The sequence below is a fragment of the Vicia villosa genome, linkage group LG3 (assembly GCF_029867415.1).
Source record: "Vicia villosa cultivar HV-30 ecotype Madison, WI linkage group LG3, Vvil1.0, whole genome shotgun sequence".
Lineage (NCBI taxonomy): Eukaryota > Viridiplantae > Streptophyta > Magnoliopsida > Fabales > Fabaceae > Vicia > Vicia villosa.
This window is the reverse complement of record NC_081182.1, coordinates 106,350,428-106,365,464: the sequence shown is the minus strand read 5'-3', so window position 1 is coordinate 106,365,464 and position 15,037 is coordinate 106,350,428. Positions and strand designations below refer to the sequence as shown.

The 15,037-nt window shown below is 36.9% G+C and overlaps 1 protein-coding gene and 1 non-coding gene across 2 annotated transcripts; both read left to right on the top strand.

The window, feature by feature from the left end:
- The first annotated feature begins 5,084 nt into the window (after positions 1 to 5,084).
- LOC131658740 (uncharacterized) lies at positions 5,085 to 6,318 on the top strand. The gene is made up of 3 exons (XM_058928004.1): positions 5,085 to 5,329; positions 5,406 to 5,504; positions 5,625 to 6,318. Exons 1-3 carry the CDS (start codon positions 5,085 to 5,087, stop codon positions 6,316 to 6,318), a joined length of 1,038 nt encoding a protein of 345 aa, XP_058783987.1.
- Positions 6,319 to 14,594: 8,276 nt separating this feature from the next.
- Positions 14,595 to 14,700, top strand: LOC131593820 (small nucleolar RNA R71). Its single transcript, XR_009281199.1, has one exon. It is a non-coding gene; the product is annotated as a small nucleolar RNA R71 (small nucleolar RNA).
- Positions 14,701 to 15,037: the final 337 nt, after the last annotated feature.

Below are 15,037 nucleotides of genomic sequence, written 5' to 3'. Positions count from 1 at the left end.
AGACTGATGGACAGACTGAGAGGACAATTCAGTCGTTAGAGGATTTGTTGCGTGCTTGTGTGTTAGAAAAAGGAGGTACTTGGGATAGTTATCTGCCTTTGATTGAGTTTACCTACAAAAACAGTTATCATTCGAGTATCGGTATGGCTCCGTTTGAGGCTTTGTATGGTAGGAGGTGTAGGACGCCGTTGTGTTGGTACGAATTTGGTGAGAGTGCTGTGATTGGTCCAGAAATTGTACAAGAGACCACAGAGAAGATTAAGATGATTCAAGAGAAGATGAAAGCTTCTCAGAGTCGTCAGAAGAGTTATCATGACAAGAGGAGGAAAACACTTGAGTTTCAAGAGGGAGACCATGTGTTTATGAGAGTTACTCCTATGACAGGTATTGGTCGGGCATTGAAGTCAAAGAAGTTGACTCCACGTTTTATTGGACCATTCCAAATTTCTGAAAGAGTGGGAGAAGTGGCATATCGGGTCGCTTTACCGCCGATGCTTGCAAACTTGCATGATGTGTTTCATGTGTCTCAGTTGAGGAAATACATTTCAGATCCGTCCCATGTGATCCAAGTAGATGATGTACAGGTAAAAGACAACTTAACGGTTGAGGCAATGCCTGTGAGGATTGAGGATCGAAGGCTGAAGCAATTTCGTGGTAAGGAAATAGCTTTAGTCAGAGTAGCTTGGGGAGGACCGGCTGATGGAAATGTTACCTGGGAGCTAGAGAGCCAGATGAAGGATTCTTATCCAGAGCTCTTTACCTAAGGTATGTTTTCGAGGACGAAAACTCTTTTAGTGGGGGAGAGTTGTAACACCCGTATAATTTTAATTTTAATTTAATTTGAATATTAGATTAATAATTATTATTATGGATTTTATGAAAATAATGGAAAAATTGATGGTTAATGGCATTTGGGCCATGTGTGAGATTAGTAAGAAGAGGGGGTGTGGTGTAGTAAAGCCCTTACTAATTTAATATTATTTTTTCATAAAATAATTAGAATTGGGAAAGAAGGAACATAACGTGAAAAGAGAGACGTTGGAACACGAAGAACATAGAAGAGGAACAAAGAGGAAGAGACCAAAGAGCAAGAATTTGGCTAAGGTAAGGGGGGACTCTTCCAATTATCATCTCTTATCGTGATTATAGATAAATAGTGTATGAATAGTTGTGTTGTTGAGTCAATTCTGTTGGTATGTCAGAGTTAGGTTTTGGGGTTCTAAGAATTGGGTTAGATTTTCGGGATTTGGATGTGTTTGATTGATATATGATGATATATTAAATTGTATGAATGAATCCTGTGAATGAAAACGTGAAATTGGACTGTTTTAGACTCAAAATCGTGGACTGGTATGAGTAGAAACGAGTGGGTTTTGGACTGTTACGAAATTGCAGGTTCTGGACATTTTCTGGTGTTTCGCGTATGGAACAGTGTCATACGCGTATGGGATGAAGTCATACGCGTATGAGGGACACTCCCAAGGGGCTATACGCGTATGATACGCAGGTGCCGTGTCCCAAATACTCTGTACTGATGATTTGCGTATAGGGAGCGTATGAGGATGCTCATACGCGTATGGAAATTTTTAAAGAGGAAATTTGTCCTGGTGATACGCGTATGGCAAGGCTGATACGCGTATGGGTTGGTTTTAGGCCATTCTGGATTCTGATGAAATGCGTATGATACGCGTATGAGGCATGGTGATACGCGTATGGATGCGTATAGGCTATATGATACGCGTATGGTCGTTGCATGTGTAAAATTATGTTTTGTGAATTTTCTGGAAAGTTCAATGATGTGTAACTTTCAATCTGTAGATCTGTTTTGTGTGTTGTTTGAGACTGTGTAAACCTTGTGATGTGATTCTGTGGTTTACTGATGATTGATTGTATTGAATGATGTTAATGTATATATGAACATGCTTAGTAATGATGATGATAATGATGAAATGAGTATAGATGATGCTACTCATAGAGTGGAGATGATGAAAGTATGTTATATATATGTTTGCATGCATTCATAAGCATTAAAGAGGGCTAAATCCTAGATGATGAGAGGATTCAGTGAATGGCAGAATTCCCATTGTGTGGAATTTGTGCTGGCAGGGCCGTATCTGGATGATGATAGATTGGTCGGTGGGTGATTCCCATTGATGATGATTGGTACCACATGCATGGAGTCAGTTGCATTCATTTGCCTGGATTTGAAAACATGACTATATGTATACTCTTATATTATTGTGATGATATGTGTATGTATGTTGATGGACGATCTGGATATAGATGAGTTGGGTGAATAATATAACTGTTAATGTACTGTTATTTATAATGCAATAATATTTGTTAATTGCGAATGAGACTCACCCTTACACTATATTTTTCAGATTGAGGATAGCGGCTTCGACTCGGTGAGGATTAGCTCATGAGTCAATGTGTCGGTTAGCGTCGGGTCATGCTCTGATAGGTGTAACACTGGGGAACGCTGTTTTTAAGTTTATGACATTAACTCTGTTTTGTTTAATTTATTTTGAGGATTGGAAGCATTAATGATGTGATGCTAGTCGATGATTATGCCGCTGTGTAAACATGAGTTATTTGATTTATGAGTTATGTTAAGACGTTTTCCTTCAGTGAATGCATGACTATGACAGATGTTGTTTTATTTTATTTATTAATTGTGACGCCCTTGTGCATGTAACTCTGATTTAATTGTTTAATTGCCGCGGGGTTTAGAAGGGTGTTACAATAAACATATCACCTTCATCCAAATATATTAAGGACATTCCATCAAAAACACGAGTACAAACTTAAAATAAACCAAACTTAAGAACAACATATACAACTGAAATAGACAAGAAAACAAAATAACTATAACTATAACAGATACACAAACACAATATCTTAGAAATTTTATATCTTTTGTTGGTGGAGGTCGTATTCCATCTCATAAAACTTTGAACTATTGGTTGGTGAAGATGTTTTTGGAGTTAAAAGCACATAAGCATACTTGATTCGAGCAACGAGAGTTTGGTGGTTGTTGACGGAGAAGAAAGAAGGTGTGATGGAGGTCGGTGATGAAATCAGGCAAGGAACCAGTAGAGATGAGCAGTTTAAAATAATGGAAAAGAAAGAATAGAAATCAACAATGGAAGAGGAACCTCTGCTAAGGAGAGGACATCCTCCAAGTTGAAGGAGAGAATCTCTGATAGCAGAGTTTAGACCTCTACAAGAAGGGAAATGGCGATTAACCATACAGAAAAAATACCTAATTTTAGAGAGAATGAAGATTTTCTCTCTATACCTGATTTTAGACCCCTTGGCTAGGGGTGGCAAACAAGTATGTCCATTCCGTTTAAACCCATCCTACAAAAGCCCAGAAAAAATCAGACGGAGCGGGGCAGACATAGTTGAGGGTTTGGGTCTAAAATTTTGGTTTGTCATATAAAAAATTGAGGGTGGGCAGGCATATGGTCCTTGCAACTCTAAAGACTCAAAATTGCAAAAAATACTGTTAATTTCAGCGGTCACAAAAAAACGAGGTAGCTGGACATATTAGAGGTTGCGAGCCTAAAACCTTAGTTCGTCCCGCAAAAAATGCAGGTAAAACGGGAATGTTCGACAAGTTGGGACTTCTCAAATTAATATTTACTTAAGTGTAAGAATAATTGTAAGTACATCATCATACATGAACTTTTCATAGATTACCGCTAAATTGTAGGATTTGAGAAGCATGTTTTCAAGATCTGATCATGACTTTGAGACAAACACTACATCTTTTGAATTTTTCATCATAATACTTGCTCCGTTTCGAAATTAGAAGTGTGTAGAGTAGTGGAAGTTGTGATAGAGGAGAGCTTCCAATGCGACGGAACGGGGTGTACCTACAAGGTTAGCACTCTGACACTCAAGTTACTGTGTGAATAAAAATAGAGTATTCAAATTGCGTTTGAAACATGTTACTTGAAATGGCGCTATCTGCATATATAGGGGAGCAGAATAACTACCTCGCTATCTTTCCAATGTAGAAATTGGAGGATCGTTGAATGCGTCGGGGGTACAAATATACTGCTTTCGTGTCTCTAAGGATCCAGTAGTCAGGAGAATATTCTAGACACTTAGTAAATACCTGATTTAGATCCAGAACGTCACGTTTTGTGGTGGTGGGACAAAAAGAAATATGACCAACCCAAAACAATACCCACATTTTCAACTTTATTCTCAAATTAACCATATTTCCAAACTAATTTCTAATGCACCCATATTTCAAACAAATGAATTTTTTTTGTTTAAAGGGGACGCTAATTGTAATAGTGACATCCAATGAAATACTTGAAAAGAGCAATGGGTGTCAATGTAATTGACATCATTCTATTTTTTAGTTATATTTTAGTTTCTTACGAATTTTTTTTACAGATTTTATTAAAAATTATAGTTTTTATTAACTAAATTTTCACCCTAAAAAAATCTGAAAAAAGCTAAAATATAACTAAAAAAATAACACTAACATGTTAATTGTTTTAACTCATATATACTGAGTTAGAGTAGCATACAGACTAGGCAAGCGAGGTGCACTGACAGAAATGCAAATGTTATTGAGCCTTATTCACCAAGAGAAATACATGTGTTGGTCTAGAAATAAGGAGAATTCAGATATTGTAGCTGATATCTTCTGGACACACCCTGACTCCGTCAAGTTGTTGAATATGTTTCCAATGGTGTTAATTTTTTATTACACGTACAAAACAAATAGTTAAGAATTTTAATTTTAATTTCTCCCATCTTAAAAATATTTTGATTTTTTAATGAGTTTTTTAATCGTGCAGGTACCAGCTACCACTGCTTGAGATTGTTGGTGTTACATCAACAAAATTGACGTTTTCAGTTGCTTTTGCATATTTGGAACATGAAAGGGATGAGAATTTTACATGGGCACTAGAGAAGCTTAAAGAGTTGTTCTATTATGAGAAGTTGCTACCAGATGTTATGGTGACGGACCGATAACTTGCATTAATGAATGCCATTTATTCTGTGTATCCAAATTGACTCATTCGCTGTGAACGTTTCATATTTCAAAAAACATTAGCATGAAATGTAAAGAGTATGTGAAATTAGAAATACAAGAACATGTCATGGATCAATGGAACAACATGATGTATTCAAATACAGAAGACAGATTTGATGTACATCTCAAACACTTCGAGAGTGTATGTGGTGATATTCCATCATTTGTCAATTATGTGAAAGAAACATGGTTAACACCATATAAAGAAATATTTGTTGCTGCATGGACTAATAGAGTCCCTCGTTTAAGGAATACAATAACAAACAGGTACATTCTTCTAAAAGAAAATATGTTTATGCTTTCTATTTGTGAGTTGTTTGTTTAATGTGTCCTTGATTTCTAGGGTGGAGTCTGCACATTTGAGACTAAAGAACATGTTGACTACAAGTCGTGGTGATTTATGTGCAAGTTGGGATGCTGTGAACACAATGTTGAAGTTGCGGTTGGGTTCCATAAGAGTGTCATTTCAAAAAAGTATCGTCAACATTGAGCATCAGTATAACACTTCATTCTATTCTAAATTGCATAGTTTTGTTTCAAGACAATGTATATAACTCATTAGAAAAGAACTAAAAAGAGTCAAATTTGTTGGTGCAAGCAAGCAGAGGTGTGGTTGTTACATTAGAACAACACATGGGTTACCGTGTGCGTGTCAGCTCGTCGGTTACCAGATTCTAGGCATACCTATACCTTTGGAATCTATTCATGTGTTTTGGACGAAATTGCAAATTTCGGAATATGAGGTGAGTCCCGACGGGAGCAAGTGGGATTTAGAAGAGGAGTGCGAAGAGTTGAAGCGACAATTCAATACTATGGATATTGTGGCTCAAAGGGCATTGAAGAAAAAAGTTTGTGATCTTGCCTATCCATCAACGTCTTTAATGTGTTCATCGTTGGTGAAATACAAACCAAAGAGAGGAGCTAAGAAGAGTAGAAAAGGCGAGGAAAGTGATGTGCATCGTGATCCAAGTCAGTGGGAATATGCTGATGCTTCGCAAGGGAGTCTGACTACAAAGAGATCAAGCACACAACCAAGTGGGATTCAATCATCGTCAACCATGCTAATAGGTAAGCAACCTTCTACCAATTCTGCAAAAGGCAAGTACTTGTCACAGTTTCCTGCTTTCTATCATCCATACATCGATGATATTGTTGATGTTAAACCGGATGGAAATTGTGGTTTCAGTTGTATTTCATCTGCATTAGGATGGGGGAAGATGCATGTTACGATGTTCGAAGACAGTTGCATACTCTAATCCAGCAACACGCAGATTTGTTTTCCAAGTTGTTCTATGACACTGTCTCTGATGTTAGTAATTCATTACTCGTAAAACACCTGGGTGTTTAGGGTAAGGAGAAATGGATGTCGATTCCATATATGAGTTACCGTGTTGCTTATATACAGTGTTGTATTTGTTTCTCTTTCCATGTTAATGAACATAACATTTTTCCCGCTTCTCATAGCTCCACCCCCATACACGAGTCGACATACAATCTTTGTTGTTGGTTTTGTCAACCGTAATCATTGGGTTTAGGTGAAGTTGAGACCTGATTGTCCACTGGCTCCCGTCATGATCGTTGGAAGAAGGTTTGTTCTGATAATACAAAAGCATGGGAATTAACATATGCGGGTTGGTTCATATACTAGGAAGAATTGTCCAAGAAGTCAGACATTCAAAAACTGTAGTTTTGTTGTAATGCTTTTATGTATGTCATTTATTCTACATGTATTTTGCATTAAGACGATTCATATTTTATTTAAGTTTTTTTAAAAAAAAAAAGTTTCAGTATTACCAAAAATTTGAAATTTCCGGTATTTTTCATTTACCGGAAATTTTAAATTTTCGGTAATTTTAAAAAACTGAAGTCATACCGGAAATTTCAAATTTCCGGTGTATTTTTAACTTATGAAACATACCGGAAATTCCAAATATCTGGTACCAGAAATTTAAAATTTTCAATATGTATCATCTGGCGCTGTAAATAGGTAAAATCAACAAAAAATTTTATATTTATGAGAAATTTCCGATACGAAACCGGAAATTTAGAAGAAAAAAATAATATTTTACAAAAATAATATGGTAAAATCATATCCCTTGAAAGATGGCATGTATAATATGAGGGTGACATGTAGATTTCTTGAAAATGAAAAAGGGCACCATTCGGAATGCAGCCCGTATGAATTTATTTTTTTTATTTGAAAGTTGATTTAAGTTGAAAATTGAAATAAAATAATATATTTGTTGAAAAAGTTGAATAATAGGATAAAAAATTCACATCTTTTTAATAAATATGAGTTATGTTGAAAATCGTTAGTATCTTATTACAACCAACTTTTGTCATTTTCATTAATATTATAAAATTGTGTTGTTTCAAAATAAAATTATGATTTGTATTTAACCTCTCTAGCTGATGGTTGGTGCTCATTTCTGTCTTTACCCTTATATATTTTTGGCCTTTCACTACCGACGAAGTGTGGCTCAGGGTCATATATGATATCAACTGGATTTAGCCCTTTTGATTGCAATTTGTTAGGGTTAGTTCTGGCGTCCTTGATCGCAGTTTATAAAATATTCCTAATTTAACCCATTAATTTTCCATCGCATATTTAGATTTTGTTTGGTATGTTCTTTTTTTTGAGTTTATAGTTGATAGTTGATAAACACATACAATAATAAAAAATCTGTTTGGTAAGGGTGTTTTCATCACGAGTTTATAGTTTATTTTACTAGCTTATAGTTTATTTTTCAGACGATAGCGTTTTAATTTATAACTTATAGCTTATCATTTTTCTTCCATTTTTACTCTTATTATTTTAGAAAATTTCTTTAGCCACCTCCCTATGGGGGTCACCCCCAGCGAAAATCCCAAAATACCCCTGCTTCGGAAATGAACTTCCGAAGCGCTTTTTTTTTTTAAAAATTCCATAATTCGGAAGTGCATCTCCGAAAACACCTCATGGGGGGTGTCTTCGGAGATGAACTTCCGAAAACACCTCATGGGGGTGAATTTGGAAGTTCATTTCCGAATTATGCAGAAACTGTGTTTTTTTTTATGTTTTATCTAAAACAGTCTCGCATTTTAATTAAACGTAAGCGCCAAATAAAATAAGCAATAGATAAACTGAAAATACTAATATGATAAATAAACAAAAAAAATACTAATCCGATGAAAATAATATATACAAACCGAAACAAATAAAAATAGTGTGCTAAAGATACAATCCGAAAACAAAAAATAAATAAACCCGGCCACTACTGGGTGTGCCTAACCCTCTCACCCTGGGCCCTCCTCTGCCGCCTGTACCCCGCCGCACGGCCCGCATCAGTGACGATCATCTCCATCACGGCGACTGCATCTGGACCGCCCTGATGAACGACACCTCCATCCAACGCGTCCCGCCCAAGCATCTCTATCCGCTGGCAGATCGGCAGGAGATCAATGGCGTGGTCATCCTCGGCCTGCTGGTTCTCCAGGATCTCCTCATGTGCTGGCCTAGGAGCGCCGGGAACGTCAGGTCTCAGCAGAGGATGGGACACCCGGTAGAACCATGTGACGTACCCCTCCTCACTGTGCCAGTCCTGTGTGACCCGAGTGAGACGGTACTCCTGCGGTACCACATGATGCTGCCAGTCCTCCCATATGGCAGTGAGCTGCACTCGGGTCACTGTGTCGGGAGCTGCCTCAAAGGGTGACCTGGGTATCCGCTGCACGAATCTGAACTGACGCATGCACCGCTCAAGGAGATACCGGACCATGATGCCGGTCCCGCATGCCAACCAGCCTGAATATAGTGCACTGCCGTCAAAGGGGACAATCTGAGCGTAGTCGCTGAACGGCCTCCATGTGACGTCGTCATGCATCGTCCGGTCCAAGTACAGACGGTATGGTCCCACCGCATCGTTCCCCCTCTAGAGAGCGTATCTGGCGGCCCTGGGCATGGCGTCCACGTACGCAGGATCGATGTGAAAGCCGTCATGCAGAGCCCGCAAAGCCCTGAACGTCGCACATGGTCGTTAAACCACGCAGCTGTTGGTTTAAACAGACTAAATATCTTCCGAGCGTGGTTCACCATTTTCAACGGCTCTCGCTCCTGTTGAAAAAAAACAAATAAACGACATATATTAAATAAGCGACATATATTAAATAAGCGACAAATAAACGGTTAAACTATAAAAAATGGTGACAATTAAACGGTTAAATTAAAAAAAAATACCTCTCCCTCCCAGATCCGCCGAGCGACGTGATCGTGGTAGTGAATCAGCACAGAGGTGTCAAAGGGCCCTCCCGGATAGTCGTCCTCCTGCTCATCCTCCTCCCCGGCTGGAGGGTCAACTTCCGGTACCCCCTCCGGCTCGTGGTAAGTCACTGCCGCCACGTCCTCCTCCTCCTCTTCCTCTCGCTGGCGAGAAGAAGATGCCCGAGCCAGCCGACTCCTAGATCCTGAACCAGATGTACCCTCTCCCACGTCCACGGGAACTCGCACACGGCGTCCCCGGCCCTGCCCCCGTCCCTGGGTCGACGCCAGCTGCGCCGCCGCCCGCTCGCGTCTAGCCGACGCAGTCTGGGACTCTCTCCCCTGTCTGATGCGTGCTGGTTGGTTGCCTGACATGTTCCTGTAAACAATCGAAATCGATTAATATGCGAGACAAATGAAAAAACAAAAAAAATGAACTTTTGGTACAGTTCGGAAGTTCATTTCCGAAAACTGGGATGGAGGTGTTTTCGGAAATGAACTTCCGAAACACCCCTGCGCAGACCTTCAATACAGCCTCCAATGGCAGACCCAAAAAACCTAAACCCAAACTACTTTTATGCCTACTAAACATCCTAATATCAGTACTAACCTATCTTAATGTGATTTTTTCAGTTTCTAAACACCCTATTAGAGTTTATTCAAATAGATCTAAAACTTGAAAAAACAATGTAGAACTTACCAATTAGTGTTTGATGATGAGTTTGGAAGAAGACTTGGGAATGCTCTTTGATCTTACACTTGATTTTGGCAGAAAATTTGAAGAGGGGTTGTGTTTTGATTTGAGTTAGGGTAAATGAATGGGGGAGGGGGAGTGTTTTGTTAAATCTGCAGAACGCGCAGTATTTCGGAAGTGAACTTCCGAAATGCTGTTTTCGAAAATGAACTTCCGAAATAAGACAATTTTTTCAAAAAAAAAGGCGCTTTCGGAGATGCATCTCCGAAAACGCCTTTTTCTTGCATTTCGAAAATGAACTTCCGAAGTCAGGGGTAGTTTGGATTTTTCACCAGAGGTGGACTAGAAGGTTGGGAGGTCTATAGAGAAATTTCCTTATTTTAACTAATATCCACTTTTACCCTCTATAATTTATTTTAATTTAAAATAAAATAATTACATATTAAATATCTATGAGTTAGTTGAACCGTTAATTTTATCAAATACTTTAATTTATTTATCATTTATAAGTTATCGGTCATTAGCTAGCTATATATCATCAGGTATCAGCTATAAACTATCCGCTTTCAACTAACTTATTAGTTTAATGCCCCTTTTATTAAAACTTAGACAGCACAAGCCATGTTCGTTTTTCTTGACACAACACCACTGATTGTTAAATAGGGGAAATCCCATGAGTAAATGTAAAGTAAAGCACAATCACACGTTACGCTATAATGCAATCACGTTCCATCCTAAAATTTGAAAAATTTGTTTAAAAATATTATATATTAGAGGGATTATTTATGGTTAATTTTTATCTAAATTTACCTGATTTCTTTTCCTTCAATTAAATAAAAAGTTCTCATTTATATTTCAGTTTTTGTTTTTGTGTTTTATTTTTTATTTTGTTGTTTTATTCTTGTTATGAAGTTCCTCAATTCAAAAATAGGCTTAAAGGCACATAGTTTGCTTAGCACATAGTTTGTTTTTGTAAAGTAGGAGGAGTACAAGGTTACATAATAGATCTAAATTTTTTATTATAAAATAAATTATTAAAAGTACTTTAAATTGTTATGAGATTTAGTTAAATATATTTTTTTATAAGTTGGTATATCGGAGTTTGATGGTGATTGATAGTAAATTATGTGTTGTAGCAATTTTTATATAGTGATATTTTATGGTTGCCATTTGACAAAGACTTTGATATTTTTTTCGATTTTGGAGTTTTCCGTTATGTCCTTGTGCAGGGCCGTCTCAAACTATTTTGAGGTCCTGTTCTATTTTTAAAAATCAGCCCTAATAGAAATATAAATAAAAAAAAATCATATTACATTAAAATTATAAACAACATTAAAAGCTAGAGAAAAAACAAATGATGCATTAATATTTTAAATGTAATTTAATATATTTAAATATGATTTTTGTAATTTTTTTATTTGAAGTTCCTCCGAGAGATTATTATCATTTGGCAAAGGAAAGTAGTTCATTGAACTATCAACACAAGTTATTAATAATGAAGTGTTTTAATTTAAAAAAAATAAAATTAAAAAAAAATCTAAAATTGCAAAATGTGAGAATATCTCTCATCCCTTTTCTTGTCCGTTTTCTCACAATCATTAAATCAAATATAATTATGTGTCGAAAAACATTAATAATTATATTTTAATAATATTCTTAAAAGTTTAATATATTGTGTTAATAGTTTCAATATTTTAATTAGCATTGGTATAGCAACATGAAGAAAATTAAAATAACTAAAAAAATTATAAATAATATACTATATGCTAGACAATTTCAAAATAGATTAATCAAATATATTTTAAAATTATTAACTAATTATATTAATTTATTATCTATTTAATAATAATAACATAAATATAACAATAATGATTAAACAACATATAACAATATATTAATTTTCATCATAACTGTTTTGATGATAATAAAAGAAAAATTGGATGGGCCGATAAGAGTTGATTAACAAAAGCGCAATGGTGTATTAGATTTTAATTGTATGCAGAGAACACGGTATTAGATTTTAATGGTGTAAAATAATGCATTTAAAAAATTTGTTCTCCATGGATCGAACTGCATATCTCTTAGCCAAGATCTAGAAGCACTACCGCTGCGCTGCTGAACAAAGATGGTACTTCTTGTCCCACAAATATTATATATAAAATAATTAAAACGTTTATAACAATAAAAAAATTGAGGCCCCATATTTTGGAGGCCCTGTGCAACGGGCCTGGTTGCACGGGCCCAAAACCGGCCATGTCCTTGTGTTGTGATTGTGTTCTTTTATTTTTTGTCTATGTCGGTTTTTTCTAACAACTGATATTAGAGCTTTTGGTTCGATTCAGGTATAGGAGTTCTTAGTATGCTCTTGGTTGAAGTTTTGTTTAATCTTCCTTATCATTCTTTATCACTAGACTGGACTAACCCACTTGATGTCGAAGATTGGGTATATTACCCCAACTTCTAGGAGTTTCAACACCTTCTTCTTAATCACCTCTTACATGTTAGGGTTTAATCTCTCATGATGCTCTCCCGAGGGCTTGTAGTTCTTGTATAGCAAAATTTTGTGCATACACAAAGAGGAGCTTATTCCTTTCACATTATCGATGGTGTACCATATCGCTTCAGGATATCTTTTCAAGACAACTAGTAGTTGCTCAATCTCAGCTTTTCCTAATTCAACACTCAAAATTATTGAATGGTTCAATTCCTCGTCCAAAAAACTCATATCTTAGGGCCTGTAGGAGTGGTTTCATTTCTAACTTATGCTTTTCCCGACTTTCAATAGGTGTTGTGAGTAACTCAAAGCATTGGTCTTGATCGCATGGATTTACCCAACAGATTTTCATATGACTTTTCTTCGTCTTTCTTATGAGTGATACTTCCATTGAGACAACTTCCAACCCACCGGTTGGAAGTGGGTCTGATGAATACTCCTTAACACACTCATCTATAATATCAATTTGGCAACAAGAATCGCCAATTGATGGGTTCTTCATGAATTTGAACGAGATAAATTCGATTTTCTCATCACATACCTCAAAAGTAAGTTTCCCCTTTTTGACATCAAGTATGGCATCAATAATGGCCAAAAAGGGTCTTTCTAAGAGGATCAAGATGTGAGCATCTTCCTCTAAGCCCATGACTAAGAAGTTGGTGGGAATTTATAACTGACCTATCCTAATAAGGGCATCTTTTAGTATTCCTATCGGGTAATTTATGGACCTATCATCTAGCAATAAGGACACTTTTGTGGGTTTGACCTCACCAAGATCGAGTCTTTACAAATAGACAGAGGCATCAGACTGACGCTCGCTCCAAGATCACTCAGAGCTCTGTCTATGATGGTATTACCAATGACAAAGGGAATTACAAAACTACCTGAATCTTTTAGCATTCGAGCCAGCTTGTTCTGAATAATAGCACTGCATTCCTTTGTAAGCGTCATCATACCAATGTCATCAAGATTTTTCTTATTTGATAGGATTTTCTTCAAGAATTTGGCATATGAGGGCATCTGATATAGAGCCTCAGTGAAGGGTATATTGATATGGAGCTTTTTAAGTTGCTTAACAAATTTCTTAAATGGTTCCTTAATCTTCGCTTTCGTGAATCACTATGGGAATGATATTGGGGGCTTGTATGGAGGAAGAGCCGCATATGACTCTTCTTTTTCTTTCTAAACAACCTTTTTTGCTGGTGGTGTTGGATCACTCTCATGGGACTTTCCTTCATCACTCTTATTGGTAGGGGCTTCTAGCTCTTTACCACTTTGTAACGTAAAAGTGTTTACCTGCCCTTTTGGATTGGGTTCAAGCTGTCCCATAAAAATTTCAGATGGAACAGATGTAGACACTTTCTATTGGGCTATTTGAGAAATTTGGGTTTCTAGCATTTTCTTGTGAGCAGTCATGGCGCCAACTTTGGACCCGAGATGCCTTAATACTTCACTAGTGTGAAGGTTTTGATTCTTGAAGTCTTCGCTTTTATGGGGTTAGATCATAACAAAAATTTCTTTATCATTTCGAGGTTTGAATTTCAAAGAGAAACAAGGGTACTTTTCTGTCCTTGAAATTTGGGTGTTGCACTGGGTGGTGTAGGACCGGCTCCAAACTGGGGATTATTGTTATTGTAAGAGAAGTTGGGATGGTTCCTCCAACTAGGGTTATAGGTGTTAGACTATGAGTTTCCCTGTTGGCCATATTTTATCTAGTCTGAGATGGGTTTGGTTACGACCATCATTTGGCATACAACACCAATATGGCCAGCTACACCTCAAATTTCATAATTTGGAGTTACAACGATCGTTGTAAGAGCATGTGTGATGCTTATGTTATCGATATTTTGGTATAAAGTATCCACCTTTACGTCTATATGATCGAATGTGATAACTTCGTAAAGTCTAACTTTTGTGGGGATTTTTCAACGAGAGCATGTTCACATTCCCTACACATGCATATTAGCTTTATTTCATTTCCTCTATATGGGAATAAGCCTCATCGTAGGGCGTATTCATAAGGTCCCCTCCTGCAGAAGCGTCTAGAGTCATTCTCAAAGTGTAGAGAAGACCATTGTAGAAAGTATGGACTATAAGCCATTTTTCGAGTCCATGATGTTGCATTTTCGCATCATATCCTTGAATCCCTCCCATGATTCAAAGAGTGAATCTTCATTCGTCATTCTATAGCACGTGATTTGGTTCCTTAGTTTCGCAATTTTACGGTAGGAAGTATCTGACTAAGAACGCCTTTTTGAACTCATTCCATGTCGTTATAGAATTGGATGGAAGGGATTGTAGCCATGCTTTGGCTCTACCAGGGAAGAGTCTAAGTCAAATAGTAACTAGATCTACTCTATTACATTTTAGAGTATCCCAGAATTTGACAAATACCGAAAGGTGTAAATTCAGGTCTTCCATTAGGGAACTGGAAAATTGGTTATATTGTACTATGGAAAACAAATAAGGTTTTAGTTCAAAGGTATTTGTTGTTATGGAAGGATGAACAATACTCGAATACGGTTGTTCATCGCAAGGTACATCATACTT

Excerpts from the sequence above, each read along its gene's own strand:
- LOC131658740 (XM_058928004.1), top strand. The coding sequence starts at position 5,085 with ATGAAATGTAAAGAGTATGTGAAATTAGAAATACAAGAACATGTCATG. Across the intron at positions 5,330-5,405 it reads AGGAATACAATAACAAACAG|GGTGGAGTCTGCACATTTGA; the intron begins GTACATTCTTCT and ends CTTGATTTCTAG. Across the intron at positions 5,505-5,624 it reads AACACAATGTTGAAGTTGCG|AAAAGAACTAAAAAGAGTCA; the intron begins GTTGGGTTCCAT and ends ATAACTCATTAG.